This window comes from Bubalus bubalis, chromosome 8 (assembly GCF_019923935.1).
Source record: "Bubalus bubalis isolate 160015118507 breed Murrah chromosome 8, NDDB_SH_1, whole genome shotgun sequence".
NCBI classification, from domain to species: Eukaryota; Metazoa; Chordata; class Mammalia; order Artiodactyla; family Bovidae; genus Bubalus; species Bubalus bubalis.
In genome coordinates this window covers 14,916,483-14,938,554 of record NC_059164.1, presented here as the reverse complement: position 1 = coordinate 14,938,554, position 22,072 = coordinate 14,916,483, and the positions used below count along the sequence as shown (strand labels likewise).

Genomic DNA, 22,072 nt, shown 5'->3' with positions numbered 1-22,072 from the left:
GAATAATTTGAAGACTTTGTAAAGCTACAAGGTTCAAAACAATATGGTACTGAGCCAAAACCAAATAGAACAATGGAACAGAACTGAAACCTCAGATATCGACCCCACTGTAAGTAATGCTATAGTGAATGATAATAATGGAGGTATTTTTAAATCAGCAGTGAACAAAGGACTATTAATAAATGGCACTGGAATAATTAGTTAACAATCTGGAAAAATCAGGAGTTCTGTACATCAACCATATACACTAAGTTTCAAATGGATTAGAGGTAATATAAATAAAACTGAAGAATTAATATGCTAAAACCACATTTGATCATTTCTGACCTATAAAAAAGGCAATTTCACACATAGAGGAATGTTTTTTAATATCTGAAAATCCACTATATTTTAAATCTGCTGTATTAAGATTGACTTCAAAATTTTCTTGTGAAAAAAAATCTACTGCTAGGAAACAGACTGGAGTCCTAGGGAAAAGATTTCATTCCTAGGAACAGATTCACTTCTAAGTGAGAAGGTAGTGTGAAAGGGAACAGCATGAAAAGTTCTGAACAACTAATATAAGAATATAACTTTTTGATTAACTACAGTATTTCACACCCTAACCTGCTAGATAAAATCTTCTTTTTAGGAGCTTCTTTTTTTTTTTTTTTAAATTAGAGTATAACTGCTTTATAATGTTGAATTACAGACAAATCTTTCCCACACTGTATTTTTAGTGACTACTAAGGAAAGAAAGCAAGTATGTATGAGATTCAGGACAGCTTTGCAAACAGCAACTCCCTTAGAGAGAAGACAATTTATTAAATGATGAATAATAACAGAAGTGTGGTTTCACTTTGGGTTTATATAGAACCTCCTGAGAGAGAAGAGGCAAAATTAGGCTGGGTCAATTTTGGAACTTACAAGTCTGTTTTACAGATTTTAAAATAACTTATAAATTTTTAGAGAATAAACGTAAATTTTCCCATCCATTTAAAAAGCTAGTACAATTTAAATAAGATATGTGCCTGGATGGGAGAAGGGTTTGGGTGAGAATGGATATATATATACATGTATGGATGAGTCCCTTTGCTGTTCACCTGAAATGATCACAACATTGTTAATCAGCTATATCCCAATGCAAAACAAAAAGTTCAAAAGAAAAAAAAAAAAAAAACCATGATACAACTAAAAATAAATAAAATATGTGCTCTGTAAATATTTGTTAATATAAACTATATTATTAGGTGTACCTTATTTGCAGGTGGGAACTGTTGGCAGTACTTTTAAAGGCCAAGTGGGATATCTTACTGGTTAAAAATAATAACAATTATTATGCTCCTTTGCTATTACTGTTATGTGTATCCAACATCAAAAACTCTTAGTGAAATCTTACATGCATTTAGGTGTTTTCATTATTATGTACTTGTAATGTTCTTGAGTGTAGGTATATTTTTGTATGGTAGGGGTACAGAATTGAGATGGGAAGAGGTCAAGTAATCCTGGATAGCTTAAAAAAACTTTGCACCGAAAAAGCATCCCAAGTAGTACCTCACTAAAACCAAACCAAAACAGACTATCAAGAGTCAGACTTGGGAATACATGTGTTTTACAGTTTAGGAAATTCTTGCATCTATAATAGCAGTAAGATGCTAGCATATGGATTCAAAGAACCTCATTACATAAAACTGAACTTTAAAATGTTTGTTTATTCAAGTGGAATTTATCCCAACAAAAATATATTTACTCTAATACACTCTACACTCCTTTGGGGAGCACATATAAGATTAATCAGACTGCAGTGGCCATGATAGAAATAATAAGATCTTTAAAAATCAGAGAGGGATTGCAAATACTGCCAAGGCTACTCATCAGGATAGTCAAGTTACGTGACTCTCTTGAGTCTGTTTTGTCACTTGTTAAATGTAGGTTTACCGTTAAGGATTAGCTATCACTTCTGTGTAAGTACCAGGAACACACTGGTGGTTGAGAGCTGAAAAAGTAGTAATTTGCTTTAAAATTTCTTTTTAAAGCTGAAAACTTAAAAGCTCAGGTCAGATGTTTCAGGTCAAGGTTAGAAACTTCAGTGCTACTGACATTTTGGGCTGGATAATTCTCTGTTGTGAGGGGCTGTCCTGCGCACTGTAGAATATTCAGCATCTAGTAAGTTTACAATCTTGTGGATTTCTACCCTTTAGATGCCAGTAGCAACCACTAAGTAAACAACCAAAATGGTCTCTAGATTTTCCCAAATGTCCTCTGGGAGGCAAAAAAGAGCCCCTGGTTGAGAACCACTGTTTTAGATGGTGATTTGAAAACAATGGCTTATAAAGAAGAGAACAGTACCATAAAGTGTATTATTGGACCTCAGGGCCAGAGAAAAGGTAAACAGTGCCAGTAACTTGCCTCAAGACATTAATCAATAACAGAACTGAGTCTAAAAGCTAGACTCTGTGATTCCTGGTCTCCAGTCAATCATTGATGTAATGCTCATATAGTGAAAAAATGGCAACAGCTTACTAAATATATACAGGCAGGAGGATGGGTAAGTTACAGTATATTCATGTATTAGATTATTATACAGCAGTCTAAAATTAATGAAGCAGAGACATATATTAATGTTGATAAATTTTAATGTTGCATGAAAAAAGCATATGTTCAAATATGCCTATGGTACAACTCTACTTATTTAAAAACCTGCAAAACAACATACTATGTATTATTTACAAATAGGAAACATGTAGGAAAAACATAAAAACACGCATGGTAATGATAAATACTAAACTCATTACAGTGGTTAATTCTCAGGAAGGAGCTAAGAGAAATGGATTGAGGCAAGGACACTGGCCTCACCTATTTCTACACCTTTTTGTTTTTTTAAAAAAAATCTAAAGCAAATGTGGCAAAAGACTAATATCTGCTAAAGCTGGTTGTGTTGTGTGTGCATACCCAGTCATTGGTGGGTACAAAACAGTATATCCACAAATACTTAGCTGTGCATTTGAAATATTTAATAATTTTTTTAAACAAAATTCTCAGGAACGTAAGCTAAGTGTCAAGTGAGGTCCAGGACTTCAGGTCCTCCCTGCATGACAGACACTGTCCTGTATCGTGATGACCACTGATAAGACAGGTAGATCAGGTCCATCTTACAAATGAGGAAACTCAGGCTCCGGGGTTAGGCAAATTCTGTCCATCCAAGGTCATTCAACTATTAAGTGGGAGAGCAGGCTTTGAACCTAGGTCTTTCTGAACCTCAAAATCTTTTCAGGCATTGTTCCTAAAGATGAGAAGGCTCTTTACCTAGATCTTCCCATAGCCTGCTTTCTAACCTCACTCAGGTTTCTGTTCAAAAGTTACCCTTCTAGCAAAGCCTTCTTCATTTGCCCAAACTGAAGTATCCCTTCCAACTCTGGGCCACTCTCCATTCTCTTACCTGGCTCCACTGTTCTCCAGGGCACTTGCACTACCTAAAATCGTTTTATAACTGGACTTGTCCACCTGTTTATTGTATGCCTCCTCATCAAGAATGTAAGGCTTATAAGAATTGGAACTTGACAATACTTATTGCTATCTTCTTAGCACCAGGCATGCAGCAATACTAGTATTTATTGGAATTACTATTGCCGACACCTTTGTTCATCTGCTCTGTTATACTGCCATTCGATATAAAAAGACTAAGGAAGATTCTTGACTACTGATACTAAAGAACATCACATTATTAGTTTTTTAAATAAACACAAGTCAAAGTACCTATACAGTAGTAAAATTTCTAAACTTACCTCTACAGGAGGATAATAGTTATAATTCCAGTACCAAAAGGTTCTCGGCAGATAACCCTTGATTAAGTGGTGTTCTGGTACAAAAGGATGAAAAGTTTCTTTTCCAGTGGTATCTCTGGAATCTCCTGCTTCTACATTTATAATTTCCATGCATCTCCCCAGTGCTAAATCTTCGATTGAGGAACTGTGCGTACATTTGTCTGTTTTAAATGCCTCAACAAATCTCTTCAAAGCTTCTTTGCTCAGTACATATCCTGCTCCTCCACTCATGTAGCCCTGCTTTACATAGGGCTTAAATCTTCTCCCAAAGTAAATGGGTTCTTCAGGGTTGTATTTTGAGAGAAGCCATCTCAAGTTATCTAGTATAACGTAAGTATCATCATCTGCTTTCATAAACCAATCAGCATCTTCTAAATAATGATCGTGAACATACTGAAAGGCTTTAATTGTTTTCCAGTACAGTTGGTCTCTGCCTTCTCTGGTTTTTAATCCCACAGCAGGGAAGTCCTTGTTTTCTTCTGAACTCATAAACAACACTTTATTACAACGCTGGGCCCATGTGGCTTTGACATGTTTAGCCTTTTTTTCTAGATTTTGAGGCCCTGTCATTACCCAGCAAAGAATTTTAACCTTCTGATAGAGCTTTTCAGCGATGTCAGTGTTCTCATCTATTAAACAAAAATTGCTTAAAGTTAATTTACATAGTTGTAAATTCAAAATAAATTATACCAAAGAAGACATTTTCTTGAACAATTTCAAAAGACTCCCCTCCCCCTTCTATATACCTCTCTACTGTTAGTGATTCAGCTGAAAGAAACACAACATTGACAGGAAATTTTCACTGCTCTGAATAAGCTTCTGAAGGGCAGGAAACACGGACTAATGAAGTGGCAGTTCATCTTGGAGTCCACATCTTGTGTTATGCATTTCTACAAGTACCCTGAGGTGATTTTAAAAAGATTTTCATGACTTCCCCAGTTCGAAAAAGATGAGTTAATGCAAAGCTGAGATAATTTCTTACAGTAACATACCTCATTCCAAAGTGCAACTCCACCAGAAACAGAACAGAAGAACAAGCAGAGGTAGTATTTCCAAGATTGTCAAGAGCAGTGTTTTTCATAGTATTGGTTTGCAAAGAAACAGGGAGCTTATGCCAAAATATAAAGCAATACATTGGGCTTCCCTGGTGGTGCAGAGGACAAGAATCTGCCTGCCAATGCAGGGGACATGGGTTCAATCCGTGCTCCAGGAAGATGCCACATCCCTCAGGGTAACTAAGCCCATGCGCCACAACTAGAGAAAGCCCATGAGCAGCAATGAAGACCCAGCACAGCCAAAAATAAAACAAACAATTAAAAAAAAAGTAAAGCAACATCTTACTTCTTTCATCAAGGAAGTCTTGCTACAATCTACCAAAAAGTCCATTTAACTAAGCAGTAAGCTTAACTGAGTTACTTTCTGGTGCAAGCTTCTAATCAGGATGCAGACAGGTTAACAAACAATTCACAGGCTGTTGGGCCAGGACTACATTTTGAGTAACACTGCTCCAGAGAAAGACTCCAACTATGAGATTCCAGATCAGTGCTTGGTGAAGGATCAATTTTTATTTCCAGTAGTTAGAGACCTATACTTTTGCAACATGCCAAAAATGAATAATAAAATAAAATTTCAAAAATAAATACAAAAAACACAAGCCCTAAGTTTTTATGTTTAGATTTACACAAAATTATTGTCCAATTACCATAAAAGGTTCTAACTGTTTAATTCTGAGGTCAATACTTTTTTAGTTGTAGACCAAACCAGCATGACTCTACAAAATTGCACTTTGTGTAGCAACGCTCTAGGCAGCATGCTGAGGAAATGTCCTTGAAGTTAAGGTCAATCAGTTACAAAAGCTCAGTCCTGTGAAAAATTAACAACTGGAGGCATACATTTCTAGTTAACTGACTGAGAGCGAGTAAAGGGAAATGCTGGGAAGGGGATGAAAATATTCTAATTGTCCCTCTGAATATCAAGAATTTGCAATCCAAAACCAGGCAAAACTGCCCTCTTTTCAGGCAGAGAGCATTCATATTTCATACAGAGGAGGGGTTCAATCTCCTAGTTGTACATATACGCCAAATCCTGGGCGGGAAGGACTGTGGTGGGAGCAGAAATCCTTAATATGTTTCACATAGAGCAAGACATCCTTTTCCCTACAGCTGCAATCTGGTAGACAGCGTTTCTCATTCTTTCAATTACTCACTCATTCATTACTCTGTGATGGGCATGCGCTGGTAAAGGAGATTAAAAGATGAATAAAACACATATTTTGCCACAGAAGAATTCATTCTAGCATGGGAACTTGGCATGCAAATCAATACTCGCTGTATATTAAGAGATGCTGTAACAGAAGTATGTGTAAAGGTTTCAACGAACTGAGGGGTAAAGTAATGGCTGATAAAGACTACAGAATAGTGAATGGGAAGCTGGCTAGAACAGAGAAGAAGGGGATATAAGGCACTATCAGGAAAAATAAGAGACGATGCAGAAATTAGGTCTTTAAATGAAATTCACCAGAAGAAAGGACAAAAGACACGGTGAAGTTTGCTTGAGTGCAAGTACATGGATATAGCTGAAGGTCTGATTTAGGGGAAGTATGCTACAGACTGAGAGAAGTAACCTAAAAAACGGCAAAAAAGTAGACTGTCAACATTTATGAGAAACAGGATTGATTGGTAAGCAGAGGAAAGCACCTACCATGACTTAGGCAGAAAGTAGTGAGTTATATAAAAATAGGAGGAAGAAAACATTTTAAGATTGTAAAGGAAAGGAAGGAGTATGATTTACATGTTAAGTCTGTGAGAAACCTTTAGCATACCTACATTTTGCAGACCATCAAGTAGGACAAGTAGGTCCTAAATTATGTGCCTGCAGTGAGGCTGATCTAGAACAGCCTACCAGTAGAGAAGCCTGGCTCCCACTGAACAACTAGAGCCTAGTAACGGTGCAGAGCCAGTGCACAGCAATCAAACTGCTCTATGGTAAGAACACAGCTGCTCAGAGATGAACCACTGTCATAGAAACACTCACACACAAGACACTTTGTCATCGTATGCATGTACTTGCTAGTTCATAAAATAACCAGGATGTGTACCTCACCCTCAACCTTAGACTGAGAGGTAGGAAAGAAGCAATTTACTGCCAAAAAGATAAGACAAACACCCCTTAATGTGGGACCCCGTTGCATCCCAGAATTCCAACCTTTTTTTCAAGCTACTGTATTTTCTGTCAAATAAATCACCATTTGCAGAGACCTTTGAATTGTGAATGCCTTCTCATACTGTCTGGAACTAGGTTAAGGGAAAGACAGCAAGGAACAGATGGAAACTAAAATTATGAGGACTGATGACATCACACAGGCAAAGAAAGAGCCAAAGAACAGAGGCTGAGAGCAAAGCAGCATTCAAGGGGCACGGAGAGGACACGGTTGGGAACACCTGGTCGGAGGCAGAGGACCAGGGGAAAGTGAAGTCACATCATATCGATGTAACACATGCCTGGTTCTACTTCCCTAACAGTTTTATGCCTCTCAAAAGGAGAAAAGACTAGTTATGTCAGACACTGATAAACAGTAAATTGAAATTTATATATACCTCTTGAGTTTCTCTAGGAAAACAACACTAAGCAAAAAAAAAGACTAAAACAAGGTAACAGCAAAAACCAGACATAGATATGAACCATGAAAACAAAATTAAAATTTTTAGAACTAAATCTAATCTGAAAGTTTTGTCTTTCTCCAAGTTATGTTTTCTGAACTATTTAAAAATAAATTCAAAATTAATGTCTTACATCCTAAATAAATCTGGGTTTTAGTAATTTCTTTCTCCTGAGGCAAACCAAGAATTGTCATTTAATATCTGGAGTTAAGCTCATTTCCATCAAAAGATACAGTGATATAACAAGATTCATGTAAGCAACTTTTTCTAATTCTCTCAACAATTAAACATATTGAAAAATACAGTTTCTATTTACTCCTTAATACAGTAAACCACACCTTTATGTTGGCTGGCATCTGCATCGAAGTTCATCTGTCCTTCTAGATGATTCTGTTCATTGTCATCTGAATGCCTAGCGTGAGGATCATTATGAAGAATACTAGGCTGGATGTCCTTCTGTTCTTCCAACAAAATACTAAGTAGCTGAGAGCATAAAACAAATCCGACTGCTGATCCACAAAGGAAGGTTAAAATATTCAGCCAAGATTTAGAGGCCATTTCCCGAAAATGTATCTCTGTAAGAAAAAAATTATTACGGTGTTATAAATTATAAAGTAATACACATACCAAGAGGACTGGTAACTGTTAGCTATGTTACTGATGTTGTTGTTTTAGTTGCTAAGGCACATCTAATGCTTTGCAACCCTATGGACTGTGGTGGTGCTGGTGGTAAAGAACCTGCCTGCGGATGCAGGAGACAGAAGACGCAGGTTTGATCCCTGCATCGGGAAGATCCCCTGAGGAGGGCATGACAATTCACTTCAGTGTTCTTGCCTGGAGAATCCCATGGACAGAGGAGGCTGGTGGGCTACAGTCCATGGGTCGCAAAGAGCTGGACACGAATGAAGTGACAGAATGAAGCAGCAGAACTGTAACCCACCAGGCTCCTCTGTTCATAGCATTTCCCAGGCAAGGATACTAGAGTAGGTTGCCATTTCCTTCTCCAGGAGATCTTCCTGATCTTGGAATGATAATTCCTTTACAAGGAGAACATTTCTAAGAGTATTTAACTTTCATCCCTCTATTTGCTGCTGAAACACACATTATGGACAGTTTGATAAAATAAATGAGTAGCAACTAGGAGGATCACTGTTGGGGCAGCACACAGGTAAATATGTCTCTATTTGCACACAGAATTATCTATTCTTCTCACCAAGATCCTCCATGGATCCAAGACAGATTGCCACATTCTTTTTCTTTCTTTGCTATCAAAGTACTTATATATACTTTTTTCCTCTACGTACTCTAATAAGGGGTCAGCAATTTTTTTCTATAAAGAATTAGAAATAAAATACTTAAGGATTTGTGGACCACAGATGGTCTTTTGTATATTATCTTTCTTCCTTTTTAAACCACCTTTAAAAACATAAGAAACAGTCTTAGCTTGTGAAGGCTAGAGTCAGCACTGTTTCAGGACTTTCGGGCCAAACCTATCTGCCACCTGATTTTGTAAATGAGGTTTAACTGGAACATACCCAGGCCCAATTTGGAGAACGGCTGCTTCTGCTCTACAACAGCAAAGCTGAGTAGAGGCAGAGGCGGCAGTTCGTCCCACAAAGCCTCATCTAGCCCTTTAAAGACAAAGGTTGCCAACCCCTGTGCCCCAATGCCTGGGGCTCACTGCAACGTTGGATGCGGCCACCCTCTGCTCACTGCTGAGGGTGTTCACTGTTATCCCACTGGACTGCAAGACCCTGAACAGCTTCCACATATCACTAGGATTAAGGGGGGTGCCTGGAACAGTGGCTGCTGGATAAAGGCCTGCTGAACTGCCTGACAACCAAAAGGGTCCATTTTAAGGGTTTGCTAATAATCACTACATGCTGAACTTATAAATTCCTATGAGAACAGTCCTAAATCTATAGTTTCCAATGCCCCAAGATAATATTTTTAAATGTTTGCTAAGCATCGACCACATGCCAGATGCAGTCCACACTTCATTCCACTTGAAAAAAGTTTTAATTTCACTCTTCATTCTCACTGTGACCTCTGTGCAGACAAGAGAACAGGAACAGAAATTTGGGACTTCCCTGGTGGTCCGGTGGTTAAGAATCTGCCTGCTAATGCAGAGGACACAAGTTCCACGCCTGGTCTGGGAAGATTCCACATGCCTCAAGGCAACTGAGCCCATGGCCACAGCCGCTGAAGCCTGCACACCACAGTACTGAGCGAGCCGACGTGCTGCAAGTACCGGAGCGTGCACACCCCAGCGTCTGTGCTCTGCGACAAGAGAAGCCACCACCACGAGAAGCCCACGCACCACAACGAGAAAGGAGACCCCACTCAACACAACTAGAGAAAGCCCTCACGCAGCAGCAAAGACCCAGAACAGCCATAAAATGAATAAGTAACTTTAAAAAAGAAAACAGAAAAATTTAAAAACCTAACTTGCACAGGCTGACACAATCGATAAAAGCTATGACTTGAATCCAAGTCTGTCTGCTTAAAAAGTCAGCGCTCTTCCCACTGCGTTTTTCAGACTCTTTACCCACTCACCACTAACAGCACAGGACAATGGACGTGTGTAGTGAAGGCAGGGGTCTGGGAAATATGACCATCAAAATAAAAATTGTTTTGAAATATTTTGTAAAATAAACAAACCAATGATCACCACTGGAACAACAAACAACTTCATGTGGTACAACCAGCAAAACTGAACAAAATGTAAAAAGATATAAATCTGGTGACAGCGCTAAGATATCAAGGCCGTGAGAATTGCAGAGGGCTGGGGGAGGCAAGATCTGGAAACAGAAAGAAGCCAAGAAAGGAGGGCTGGACATCTAGCGTGGCTTCATTCCTCAAGACAACCGCTGACTCTGATAGAGAAAAGAAGAGCTAAGGCAAAAAAGGTAAGGAAAAAATGGAGCCCAACATCTGCCTAAGAGAAGAGGTTCTGGAAAACACCCAGGCTTTTATTTGGACCCTGAAAAGCCACAATCTAGGAACAAGGATGGAGCAGAAATTAGGCCAACTTTCACCAGGACTGAAGCCCAAGTTGGAATCATCTTAACCACTGACGGATTAGGGTGATCTGGCCCTAGCCCAACTGCAAAACATAAAAGTCTTCTGGAGAAGTAAAAAATTATGGAGCACTTCAAATTATCACTATAATTTTTTATAGTGATAAATTTTTATAAATTTTTAAAACCTTGAATGAAGACAGAAAATAGTAGGAAATAGAAACAGACCCACAGGAGACTTAGGTAAGAGATTTTCCTACTAATAACTTTTAGTTAGTCAATAAGTTAAATGACAAGACAAAGATATAAGGTATAGAAAAAACACAGATAAAGAGAAAAATTAATAAGCCAAAAGCCAGGTCAGAAGAAATTACACAGACTAAAGTACAAAAAGAGACAAAGATGGTCAGTAAAGAACTGAGCAAAAGAAACATAAGAAACAGAATAAAAAGGTCTAACATATGTGTTAACTGGGATCTTTGAAGAAAAAAAGATAACTGATTGATGAGAAAGAGCATGTGAACAACAAATGACTGAACATTTCCTAAAACAGACAAAAGACTACCAACTCTCAGATTCAGGAGGCTCCATAAAACACACACACACACACACACACACACACCTACAAAGAAAATGATACCAAGATAAACCACAGCAAGACTGCCAAAAATCAAAGACAAAGAAAGCATTCTATATCTAGCAAAAATAGCCTTCAAAAATAAACCTGAAAAAGATTAAAAAACAAAAATCAGTTTTATTCTTAAAAGAAATACTAAAAGGAGTACTTCAGGCAGAAAGAAAAGAATTTTAGATGAAAATTCAGAATTGTAAGAAGGAAGGTGAACCATAAAAAGTTACTGTATGTATTGATGTGTATGAGACTGTTTGCAACCCTATGTGCTATAGCCAACTAGGCTCCTCTCTCCATGGGATTCTCCAGGCAAGAATACTGGAGTGGCATGTCATGCCTTTTTCCAGGGGATCTTCCCAACTCAAGAATCGAACCTAGGTTTCTTACGCATCTCCTGTTTCAGCAGGTAGGTTTTTTTTTACCACTAGTGCCACCTGGGATTCCATATATGTATTGCTAAGTAAATCCAAATGAACACTGGCTAGATAAAACATTAAAATGTTCCCACAAGACATTGTTACTATTATCATTACAATAAATGATAAAACTGGCACAAAAACTGTGAGGCTACAAGGAGTTTAAGTGTTCTAAAATCATTTTGTTGTGTAAAAATACTAATATCAGACTGTAAAAGACTAGGAGAGTATAAAAGGAGGACTATTGTAATCATTAAAAAAAAGTAAAAATATGTAAGTAAAACTCTAACAGAAAAAAATAAAACAACACTTAATGATTAATACATTAATCAAAGGTATTTTCAAGGCAAGAAAAAAGGAAGAAATGGATAAAAATAAATGAGACAGAAAGAAAACAAATAGTAATATGACTGACTTAAACACAAGTTTATTGGCAATGGCATTAACTGTAAAAAGACTAAAATTCAAATTCAAAGATAAAGATTACCTACCAGTCTAGAAGAAAAATAAACCCAAGTATACACTGCTTACAAGAGACATACATTAAATACATACAGAAAGTTAAGAGCAAAAGGATGGGAAAAGATATGTTATTCAAACACCTATAAAAAGAAAGTATTTTATAATCAGATAAAACAAATCAGTAGTGGCTACATGATGTTGTCTTCAAGATATTAAATTCTGCATTTATGATTTACATATTTTTCTATATTAATATTTATTAGGAAAAGCTTTATATAAAAATACTTTCATATGACCTTTTGTTTTATCCAATTTAATACATATTTACTGTATGTATGTTTGATATGGAAATATTTATTCCAATGGGGCTTCCCTGATAGCTCAGAGGGTAAAGAATCTGCCTGCAATGCAGGAGACCCTGGTTTGATTCCTGGGTCTATACTATGCTTATTCTATATCTTGTATCTCAGGACCTCTTTTGAATAGTAATTCCAATTTGCAAAGAATGACACTAAGGGGAAGTAGAGAATACAGTTGCTCAATATCAGAGATGGAAATTACCAGTATGAAACGAGCAGGCACTTGTTTACTTCTTTTGCTTTATCTTACCTGTAACTTTAAGTTCATGGGTAATAAAGTATAGATGAGTACAGATGTCCTGCTCAACTTCCCCCATTTAATTTCCCAGAGGAAAGCAGAAATCAGTTTGTCCAGTCTTCCTGCTGTTTTCCCTGAGGGCCAGGGCCCTCAAATTCTTCTTCCTGCTGTCCTTATCTCCATTCAGATTTCAAGAGGTGTAATCTACTATTTCAGGAAAAATACCTTTCCTGCTTTAAGTGCTTCTTTTTGAAATTCTAAAATTTTCTAGATTATTTGAAGCCCTGTTCTTTAGACTTTGCTGTAACCAGAATCTTGGTCTGAGATTACATTTTAAAACGTCTGTTCAATTCTGTTTGCTATTATGTGGAGTGTGCATTAACACCTGACCTACAATTGAGGTTAGTGATTTGAAAGCACCATGAATTGAAAACAAGCTGAGAGAAGTAAGTGAAAGGTATCGTAACTCCAAATTTCTTATGGTAAATATAGAAAGACTGGCAGGGTAATACTGAAGTGGTGAACCAGGAGGAAAGCTACTGAGGTAACACTAGCAGACACTTAAGAAGCCAAGACATCGACTAGGAGTCAGACTGCAACCAAGTCCCCATGTTATCTGATTCTCCCACTGACACTCAACTCTGTCTTCTAACACAGTAGTTTTGACTTTTTCTTCTTTTTGTACTGGCTGTGACTTTCCTTATCTTAACACCAAATATAATTACGTCACAGCCTCAGAAGGGAACAAATCCAATTGAAATTTCCACGGCTGCAGAGTCTACCACTCCAGGTACAGGAAAGCAATAGTTACAATGGTATTCAATAATAGTAACACTCAGACAAGAAGCACTGTGACTGAGAAGAGGATGTAAGGACTGCAGGGCCAGAGAAAATTCTTATTTCTATCATCACAGCAACTATCTGAAGTGAAGGAAGTGCTGATCGAGCTCCAGTAAGCATGAATACTAACCTGTTACCCAACCATTTCCCAAGATTCTGTGCTTCAAAACAAGCCTACTTTGGAAGCATGGAGATTTTATTATTTGTAGAAAGCTAGTGACATGTTATGGACAGGGTTTTCTTAGTTGAGGTGGCACTTTTTGAGAAAGACACCTGTTCTGGGGTGAATGGAAGGAAAGTTAACTTCTTGATTTTATGAAATTTGTTTTTAACTTTAAAATATTTTGTGATGCTGTTTGATGCCTGACATAGTCTTACCCTTTCCTGTCTAGAGAAGTTTCAGCCAGCATGGGTTGACTTATCCCTACTGCTTTTAGCCCATTTCCTTTCAAGGGCTCCTGTCTTATGACTAAATTTCTGTATACCTTCACTTTTCTTTCCTGTTCCTGACATAAAAGAGCTATTTCATGTCAGTGGAATGTACCCCAAGCCTCACTCCAATTTTTGGCCAAAATCATCACCCTCGTCTCTTCAGATTCTTGACAAGAGTGCTGAAGTAGACCACACTGGAGGAAGACATAGCTTACCCAAACCACACTTTCTAGGGGCTTCAATATATACTAAACAGAACAGAGTGCAGGGAAATTATCAATGCCAATCACTTTCCAAATCTGATGCATAATCAGAATCATTTGAGGAGACTTAAAAAATATAGATTTTAGATGCAAAAGTGCTGGAACAACTGAAATTCAGTTTCATTTTTTAAGGAACAGTTTTGTGCTCTTTACTGGTTTAAAAAAAAAAAAAAAAATCAAGCAAACACAGAACTACCTGAGAAAGAAACTGCCCCAAATCCCATCACTTAGAAACAATTACTATTAACACATGCTGAGTACCCTTACACACATGAATAACATCTTTATGAATAACAGAGATGAAAGGAACAGGTAATTGTACCTAACATTTGAGCCCTGTACTGATAACAGCTTTATATAGATCACCAACAAATCATGAACTAGGGACTATTAATCCCATTTTACAGATGAACTCAGACACAGAGAGATTAGTAAGCTTCCCTGGGTCATACTAGCAATCGGAAACAAGAGGTCAGACTCTTAACCACTGTACTATCATTTTACAGAATTGGGATTATATTAGTCATGTTACTTTAAAGATTTAACATGTTAAATTAGATTTGAATTTATAGAATAAAAGGAAAATTAAATGAATCTAAATTAACTTTGAACATCAGCTAAACATGTATGATGTGATCTCCCTCCTCTAAACAATCCCAGTAAAGAGAAAGATTATGAAAAACATAAAGCAATCTGAGGCCTTATTTTTATTACACAGTTCAAATTTAGATTGATTTCTTGCTTTGGGAATGTGTAAATCAGCATACATACACACACACACACACACACACTTCCAACGCAATCAGTTTCTGTGAACTACTTTTATTTTGTAAAATTTACATAGATTATATTCTATAAATTACACTGGAATTCCCATGACTGCTTGATCTTAAATATATTTTAAATTGGATTCTATGCTCATTAATAGTTCTTTTATCACAGCTGCTCTAAAGGTGAGTTCTTCATTAATGTCACATTTTTGTTGGCTGGGTTTCAGCAAGTAATTTTTGCAATGGCACTCATTGGTGCTATATTCTAAACTTCTGCAGGCTGGCGAATGTTTATTACTGCCTTTATACATGAAGTACAACTTGACCGAGTACAGTCTCTCTTCTTAAAACTCTGTAAAAATCACTCATGGTCTTCCCATTGGTGCTGAAACTGAGGGCAGACTGATCTTTTACCCTTGTAGATAAATGCTCCTCTTTTCCTATGCTTGCTTTTCAGTCACTCCATTGGTCACTAATGTCCTTCTCACCAAGACTTCAAAGCCCTTTATTACATGAGCAAATCGTTCCTCCAGTTCTTCAGGCTTTAAGAAAGTCGGTGAAATTCACAATAAAGCCCCTAAAATCCTAGACTTTCAGTGTTTTTTTTTTTTTTAAATTTTAGTACTTTATATCATATCTTGCTAGGGTTGTCAGTCTAGTATTTATAAATCTCTTCTGGATTATCGTATTTACTTGTGTCATTTACATATTCAAAATATATTTCTCCCTTCAAACCACATTAAAATGATTTTCAAAAACTTTTCCCCCCAAACACTTTCCTTGTAAAGCTGGGATGAATCTTATACAGTGACACAATTATAAATACTTATGAATACACTATATGTGAGGTGCTATATTTGAAACTTTCATGTTTTCTCTGATTCTCCCTCTGATTCTCACAGTAGGAGGAATCAGTCAACCTGAATTCAAGACATCATAAAGCTACTGAAAACAAGTACTGAAGAACTGAAATCAATTTTACAGTACTGGTGGAGGGACAGACTTGTGGATCTATCCATGGAATAGAATAGAGAGAACCAGAAACAGACCACCTAAATATGCTCAACTTATATTTGACAAAGATACAAAAAGCAACTAAATAGAGAAAAGATAAAACTTTTTGATAAATGGTGCTGGATATTTCTAGGCAAAAATTAAACCCTGACCCAAATCTCATATATCACATAAAAATGAAATCAAAATGGATTATGGACTTAAATGTAAAACATGCAGCTTTCCCTGGTAGCTCAGTTGGTAAAGAATCTGCCTGCAGTGCAGGAGACCCAAGTTCAATCCCTGGGTCGGGAAGATCCCCTAGAGAAGGAAATGGCAACCCATTCCAGTACTCTTCCCCAGGAATTCCACGGACAGAAGAGACTGGCGGGCCACGATACATGGGGTCGCAAGAGTCGGACACAACTGAGCACTTAAACCACCAATAAACCACAAATGTAAAACATGGACTTAAATGTAAAACATGCAACTATAAAATTTTTATAGTTTCATGAGAAAAATTTTTATAGTTGCAGAAGAAAAATCTTTGAGATTGAGAGCTAGGCAAAGAGTTCTTAGACTTGACTCCAAACGCACAATTCATAAAAGGGAAAAATTGATAAACTTTTGCTCTGTAAAAGACCCTACTGAAAGAATGAAAAGATAAGCTACAAACTGGAAGAAAATACTTACAAATCACATAACTAACAAAGAACTAGCATTTAGAATATATTAAAAAATCCTAAAACAGCAAAAAAATAAATAAATAAATAAACAATCTAGTCAGAAAATAGGCAAAGGACATGAACAGATAGTTCACTGAAGAGGATGTACAGATGACAAGCACATGAGAAAATGTTCAACTTCATTCAGCAGGAGCAAAAATGCAAATTAAAACCACAATGAGATATCTCTACTTACCCATAAGGATGCCTAAAATAAAAAGTAGTGATACCATCAAAGGTTGGTGATGTGGAAAAGCTAGATCACTATATACTGCTGATGAGAATGTAAAATGATGTCCAGTCACTATAGATCAAAGGTAACTATGCAGAGAAAAATATTCTGACCCATAAAACAAACCCAGCCTCTTCTTAAGGTGAACTATTAATCCTGACAGAATGGAAAGCAACAACAAATTTGAATGATATGCCTTCAATCTGGTAAGGCCCCTCTACTGCCTAGAGTCTTAAAAAAAAAAAAAAAATTAAAAAGTCAGAGACAAAGTTCCTAGTTGCAGCTGTCCAAGGTCCTAGTTCCCCAATTTACCTCTCTCAGGTAACTAAATGACTAGAAACAGAAGCTGTCAGCCAGCAGCAGCACAGATGTCTAGCTCAAAATTTAAAGGAAAGATCCAAATGGTGCAATAAAACAATTATCTATACGTAAAAGGTAATAAAGGGCTTCCCAAGTGGCGCAGTAGTAAAGAATCTGCCTGCCAATGCAGGAGATACAGGAGATGCAGGTTCAATTCCTGGGTCAGGAAGATCCCCTGGAGTAGGAAATGGTAACCCACTCCACTATTCTTGCCTGGAGAAACACAAGGACAGAGGAGCCTGGCAGGCTACAGTCCACGGGGGTCACACAGAGTCAGATGCAACTGAGCACACACACACAAGGTAAAAAGAGATTTTCATCTACATAATTTTTAAGCAAAGCTACCTGGAATTGATTCTATTTAAAAATTAAAAAGCAGAAATAAAAGGAACCTACATAAAACCTTGTAGTGGGAAAAAATTTATAAACACAGGATGCAAAAGACAAGGGAAAAGCACAGACCTGAATGCTTACTCTACAAAAAAGAAAATCTTAAGCTAACTAGGACCATTTTGTAGTTTTTTAGAGACTGAAGGGATTGAAGCAATTATGGAGAAACTGAGAGCTATAAAAGATGGGCAAGGAAGAGCCAACAGAGAACTTATTTCTCAAGACAGAATACAACAAATGAAACCGAAAACAAAGTCAAAGATATAAAGGAAAATGCACTGAAATGAAGGCCATGCATCAAAATATTTAAAGGTCTCACATACAACCAAGAAAAATGTAATATAAATAGATGGAGCAGTGTTGAGAGATTCTGAACTTCACTTACAGCAAAACAAAACAAAACAAAACTCTAAGTATCCAGGACAAACCAAGCATGTTAAATGGAAAAAAACAGGCATAAATGCAAGGAAAAAATTATTAGGCAGCTTTCTCCTGTGTATCCTCGTATGTCAAAGAAATGGTGCAAAACTCCCAAATTTTTGAGTGGAAAAACACGCCCATAGACTTAAATATTCAGCAAATTGTCATTCAAAAATCCATGTAACAGGAAGACATTCTCAAATATGCAAAGGACTTAGTATCCACACATCCTTGGTACATTATCTACTTAAAGATATAATCCAGGGGGAGGAAGAAGATGGCAGAGGAGTAGGTGGATGTGGAATACATCTTTCTCCATGGATACATCAGGAATAAACCTTCAGACACAGAAGAGCATGCAGAACACCAGCTGAGAATGGACAGGAGTACCTGACCAGCAGAAAAGAATATATAGACCCACGCAAAACTCAGTAGGACGAAGGAACTAGTGGGAAAACAGAAGTGTGAGTAGGACTGGACCTGCCCTCAGGGGTGGGGGAACTGAAGCAGGGGTCCGATCCCCACACTGGGGCAACTTGCTGAGTCAGAGGAGAAACATGTAAGGCTGAGAGTGAAACAGCTGATCTGTGGCAGCCTAAATGGAATGAGAATCAGACAGTCCTTGCTGCTGCCATACATACCCTGGAATCAGACAGTCCTTGCCACAGCCATACATACCCTAGATGCTGCAGTGGCTGGGAGCTGGAGTTTAGGGATTGTGGAGCAATCCCAGGAGGAGGGCTGCTGTTGACTGCGGAGAGTGGGATGTGAGGGAGGAGACTGTGGTGGGAAACGCCTGTGAAGGAAAGCTGGGCAGCCATGGAAGCAAGGCGATACTGCTGAGTCATGCACAGGGGGTGGAGCCATCACCATAGCCTCTATCCCCCCACACCAACACTGGCAGCTGAACAATAGAGAAACCGGCCCATCAAACGCCTGATACACTGATTTATATTGTAGGACCCCAGGCGGGGGCCCCTCTATGTGCCTGATGCACTGAACAACAGAGAAGGACCCCAGGCAAGGGAGCCCTCTAAGTGCCTGAACGGGTGGAGCTATGGAGAAAAACTGGCCAAAGAGGCCTTCTGATGGCCAGCTACAAGAGGCTTGAAAAAAGACTCTAATGGGGCCATAACTCCTGTGACAGAGGCAGTCATGTCCCTGCACACTTGGCAGCGCCAGGGCCTGCGCAAGCCAAGCAGCTGCGCCACCTTCACGCTCAACACTCATTGGGGCAGAGCTGCCACAGGCAAAAACGTCTGGTGCCTATGCTCACAGGTTTGCTTCGGTAGTGTCTGACTCGTTGTAACCCTGTGGACTGTGGCCTGCCAGGCTTCTCTGTCAGAGAGGGGTTCTCCAGGCAAGAAGACTGGAGTGTATTGGCCAATACTGGTTGCCACACCCTTCTAGAGCACTATATATGTCCTGCTGCCCTTGCTGCCAACTCCCCTGAGTACCTGGTGCTGCCAGAACTCCTGCAACCCCGGCAGCTGCACCACCTCCACACCTGGCCCTCAGAGAGGCAAACCCAAGTCCTCCAGGGCAGCCTCAGGAGCAAACTCCAGTGGACGACCCACGTGCAGAGGTGGAAATAAAATCACAATTGAAAACCAGGGGCAGTGTGGCTAAGGAAGAAGACCCCAAACCCTCCCACCAGCTGTACAAGCTGCAGATTAAACCCATATGATCAACCAGGCAGACTCTGTGTCTGTGGAATATATAAAAGGTCATTGAGAGCTCCCACAAAAGAAAAAGCACTAGTTCTGATAGCTGGACACTGGAGGCAAGAACACAGAGTAGGAGCAGATCAGAATCTGAGCTGCCCTCACAGCAGGTCCAGAGATCAGCAGTGTTGGAGGGCATCCTAGGGAGGCGAGGTGGACTGTGACTCCCAGCTGGGGAAAGGACTCTGACAGCAGTGACTCAGGAAAAACATTTATTATTCTTATGTTTTGACTTGTTCTGTAGATTCTTTAGGATTTTTCCTTCTCCCCGCTGCCGCCCGTCCACCCCTCCCCCCGCAGTTGTAGTTGTCAATTTTATTGGCACTACGAAATCTAACCAAGTTTTTTCCTTTTGTTCTCAGTCACATTTTTTATTGGTATTATAAACCTCTGCCTCTTTATCAGGCTTTTGCAGTTCTGGGGAAATTTCCCCCCCCCTTTTTAATTGTAATTTTTTTAAACAATTATTATTATTCTACATTTATTCCTTTGTTTGCTTTTCCTACTGTTTTTTTCCCCTTGCAGTTAATTTTTTAATATATGTAAATATCTTTATCTACTTCTATTTAATTTGCATATCTATTGTTTCTTTCTTTTCTTTCCTCTCAACATATTTGTTAATTTTGTTTTCATTGCTTTATTCCTCACTTGGCACCTTGCTTTAGTTTTGTTTTTCAGTTTGTGTTTTAGTTAGTTTTGTTCTTAACCAGTAAATATAATTTTTTTAACTTCGTTTGTTAACCGGGTCAATCTATTATACTTTATTTTCGTTGAACTGTTTTGACTTTGCTCATGGGCGTTTATGTATATGTGCATATTCCATTATTTTAGATATTATTTGCCTGATTTTGTAACTGCCATTTGTCTGGGGTTCATCTTTGGTTTCTTGTTTTTGGATATTTGTTTGCCCGCAATGCAGGAGACCTGGGTTCGATCCCTGGGTTGGGAAGATCCCCTGGAGAAGGAAATGGCAACCCACTCCAGTACTCTTGCCTAGGAAATTCCATGGATGGAGGAGCCTAGTGGGCTATAGTTCATGGGGTCGCAAAGAGTCGGACACGACTGAGTGACTTCACTTCTTCACTTAATGCCATAACAAACCACTTGTGGAATCTTCATTCCTGACCAGAGATCAAGCCCTGAGCCTTTGCAGTGGGAGCACTGACTCCAAGACCCTATACTACCAGAGAATTAACCCTAGGTGGGTATCAAATAGTGAGAACTCATACAAAGGAAACCACTGTAATACAAGACCCAGCATCACCCAACCACCAGTAGCACCCCATGCAGGATGCCTCATCTAAACTACAAACAAAACAAAACTACAAACCCAATCATCAGCAGACAAGATTATCACCTCACTCAGCCTTGCCCATCAGAGGAAAAACAAACAAACAAAAACTCAGCACAAATCTCACCCTGTGAGAAACTTACACAAACCCCTGGATCAATTTTAGAGGGGAGAAATCAAAAAGGAAGAAAGAATTCAACCTTGAAGCCTGGGAAAAGGAGAACTCAAACACATAAGTTAAAAACAAAAAATGAAAAGGCAGAGAAATACTACACAAATGAAGGAACAAACTAGAAACACAGAAGTCCAAATAAATGAAGAGGAAATAGGCAAACTACCTGAAAAAGAATTCAGAATAATAACAGTAAAGATGACCAAAAACCTGGAAAGCAAAATGGATAAAATTCAGCAATCAATTTAAAAAGATCTAGAAGAATTACAGAATAAACATGCAGAGACAAACAACACAATTACTGAAATTAAAAATACTCTAGAAGGTATCAACAGCAGAATATCTGAAGCAGAAGAATGAATCAGTGAGCTGGAAGATAAAATGGTGGAAATAACTTCTGAAGAGCAGAATAAAGTGAAAAGAATGAAAAGAACTGAGGACAGTTTCAGAGACCTCTGGGACAATACCAAATGCACCATCTTTTGAATAATAGGGGTCTCAGAAGACGAGAAGAAGAAAGGGTATGAGAAAATTTTTGAAGAGATTACAGTTGAAAATTTCCCCAACATGGAAAAGGAAATAGTCAATCAAGTCCAAGAGGCACAAAGAGTCCCATACAGGACAAACCCAAGGAGAAACACGCCAAAACACACACTAATCAAACAAACAAAGGCTAAACACAAAGAAAGAATATTAAAAGCAGCAAGGGAGAAGCAACAAATAACATACAAGGGAAACCCCATATGCTTAACAGCTGATCTTTCAGCAGAAACTCTGCAGGTCAGAAGGGAATGGCAGGATATATTTAAAGTACTGAAAGGGAAAAACCTACAACCAAGATTACTGTACCCAGCAAGGATCTCATTCAAAAT

The 22,072-nt window shown here is 38.3% G+C and overlaps 1 protein-coding gene across 5 annotated transcripts in view; it reads right to left on the bottom strand.

The window, feature by feature from the left end:
* Window positions 1–22,072, bottom strand: part of C1GALT1 (core 1 synthase, glycoprotein-N-acetylgalactosamine 3-beta-galactosyltransferase 1) — a 49,927-nt gene that overhangs the window by 7,738 nt on the left and 20,117 nt on the right. For all 5 annotated transcript variants that reach the window (XM_006074583.4, XM_006074582.4, XM_025290883.3 and 2 more), the window contains 2 exons: window positions 7,801–8,037; window positions 3,765–4,432 (listed from right to left, as the gene is read on the bottom strand). In XM_006074583.4, coding sequence (XP_006074645.3) covers window positions 3,765–4,432; window positions 7,801–8,020 — 888 coding nt within the window. In that variant the 5' untranslated portion in view covers window positions 8,021–8,037. The remainder of the gene's footprint in view (window positions 1–3,764; window positions 4,433–7,800; window positions 8,038–22,072) is intronic.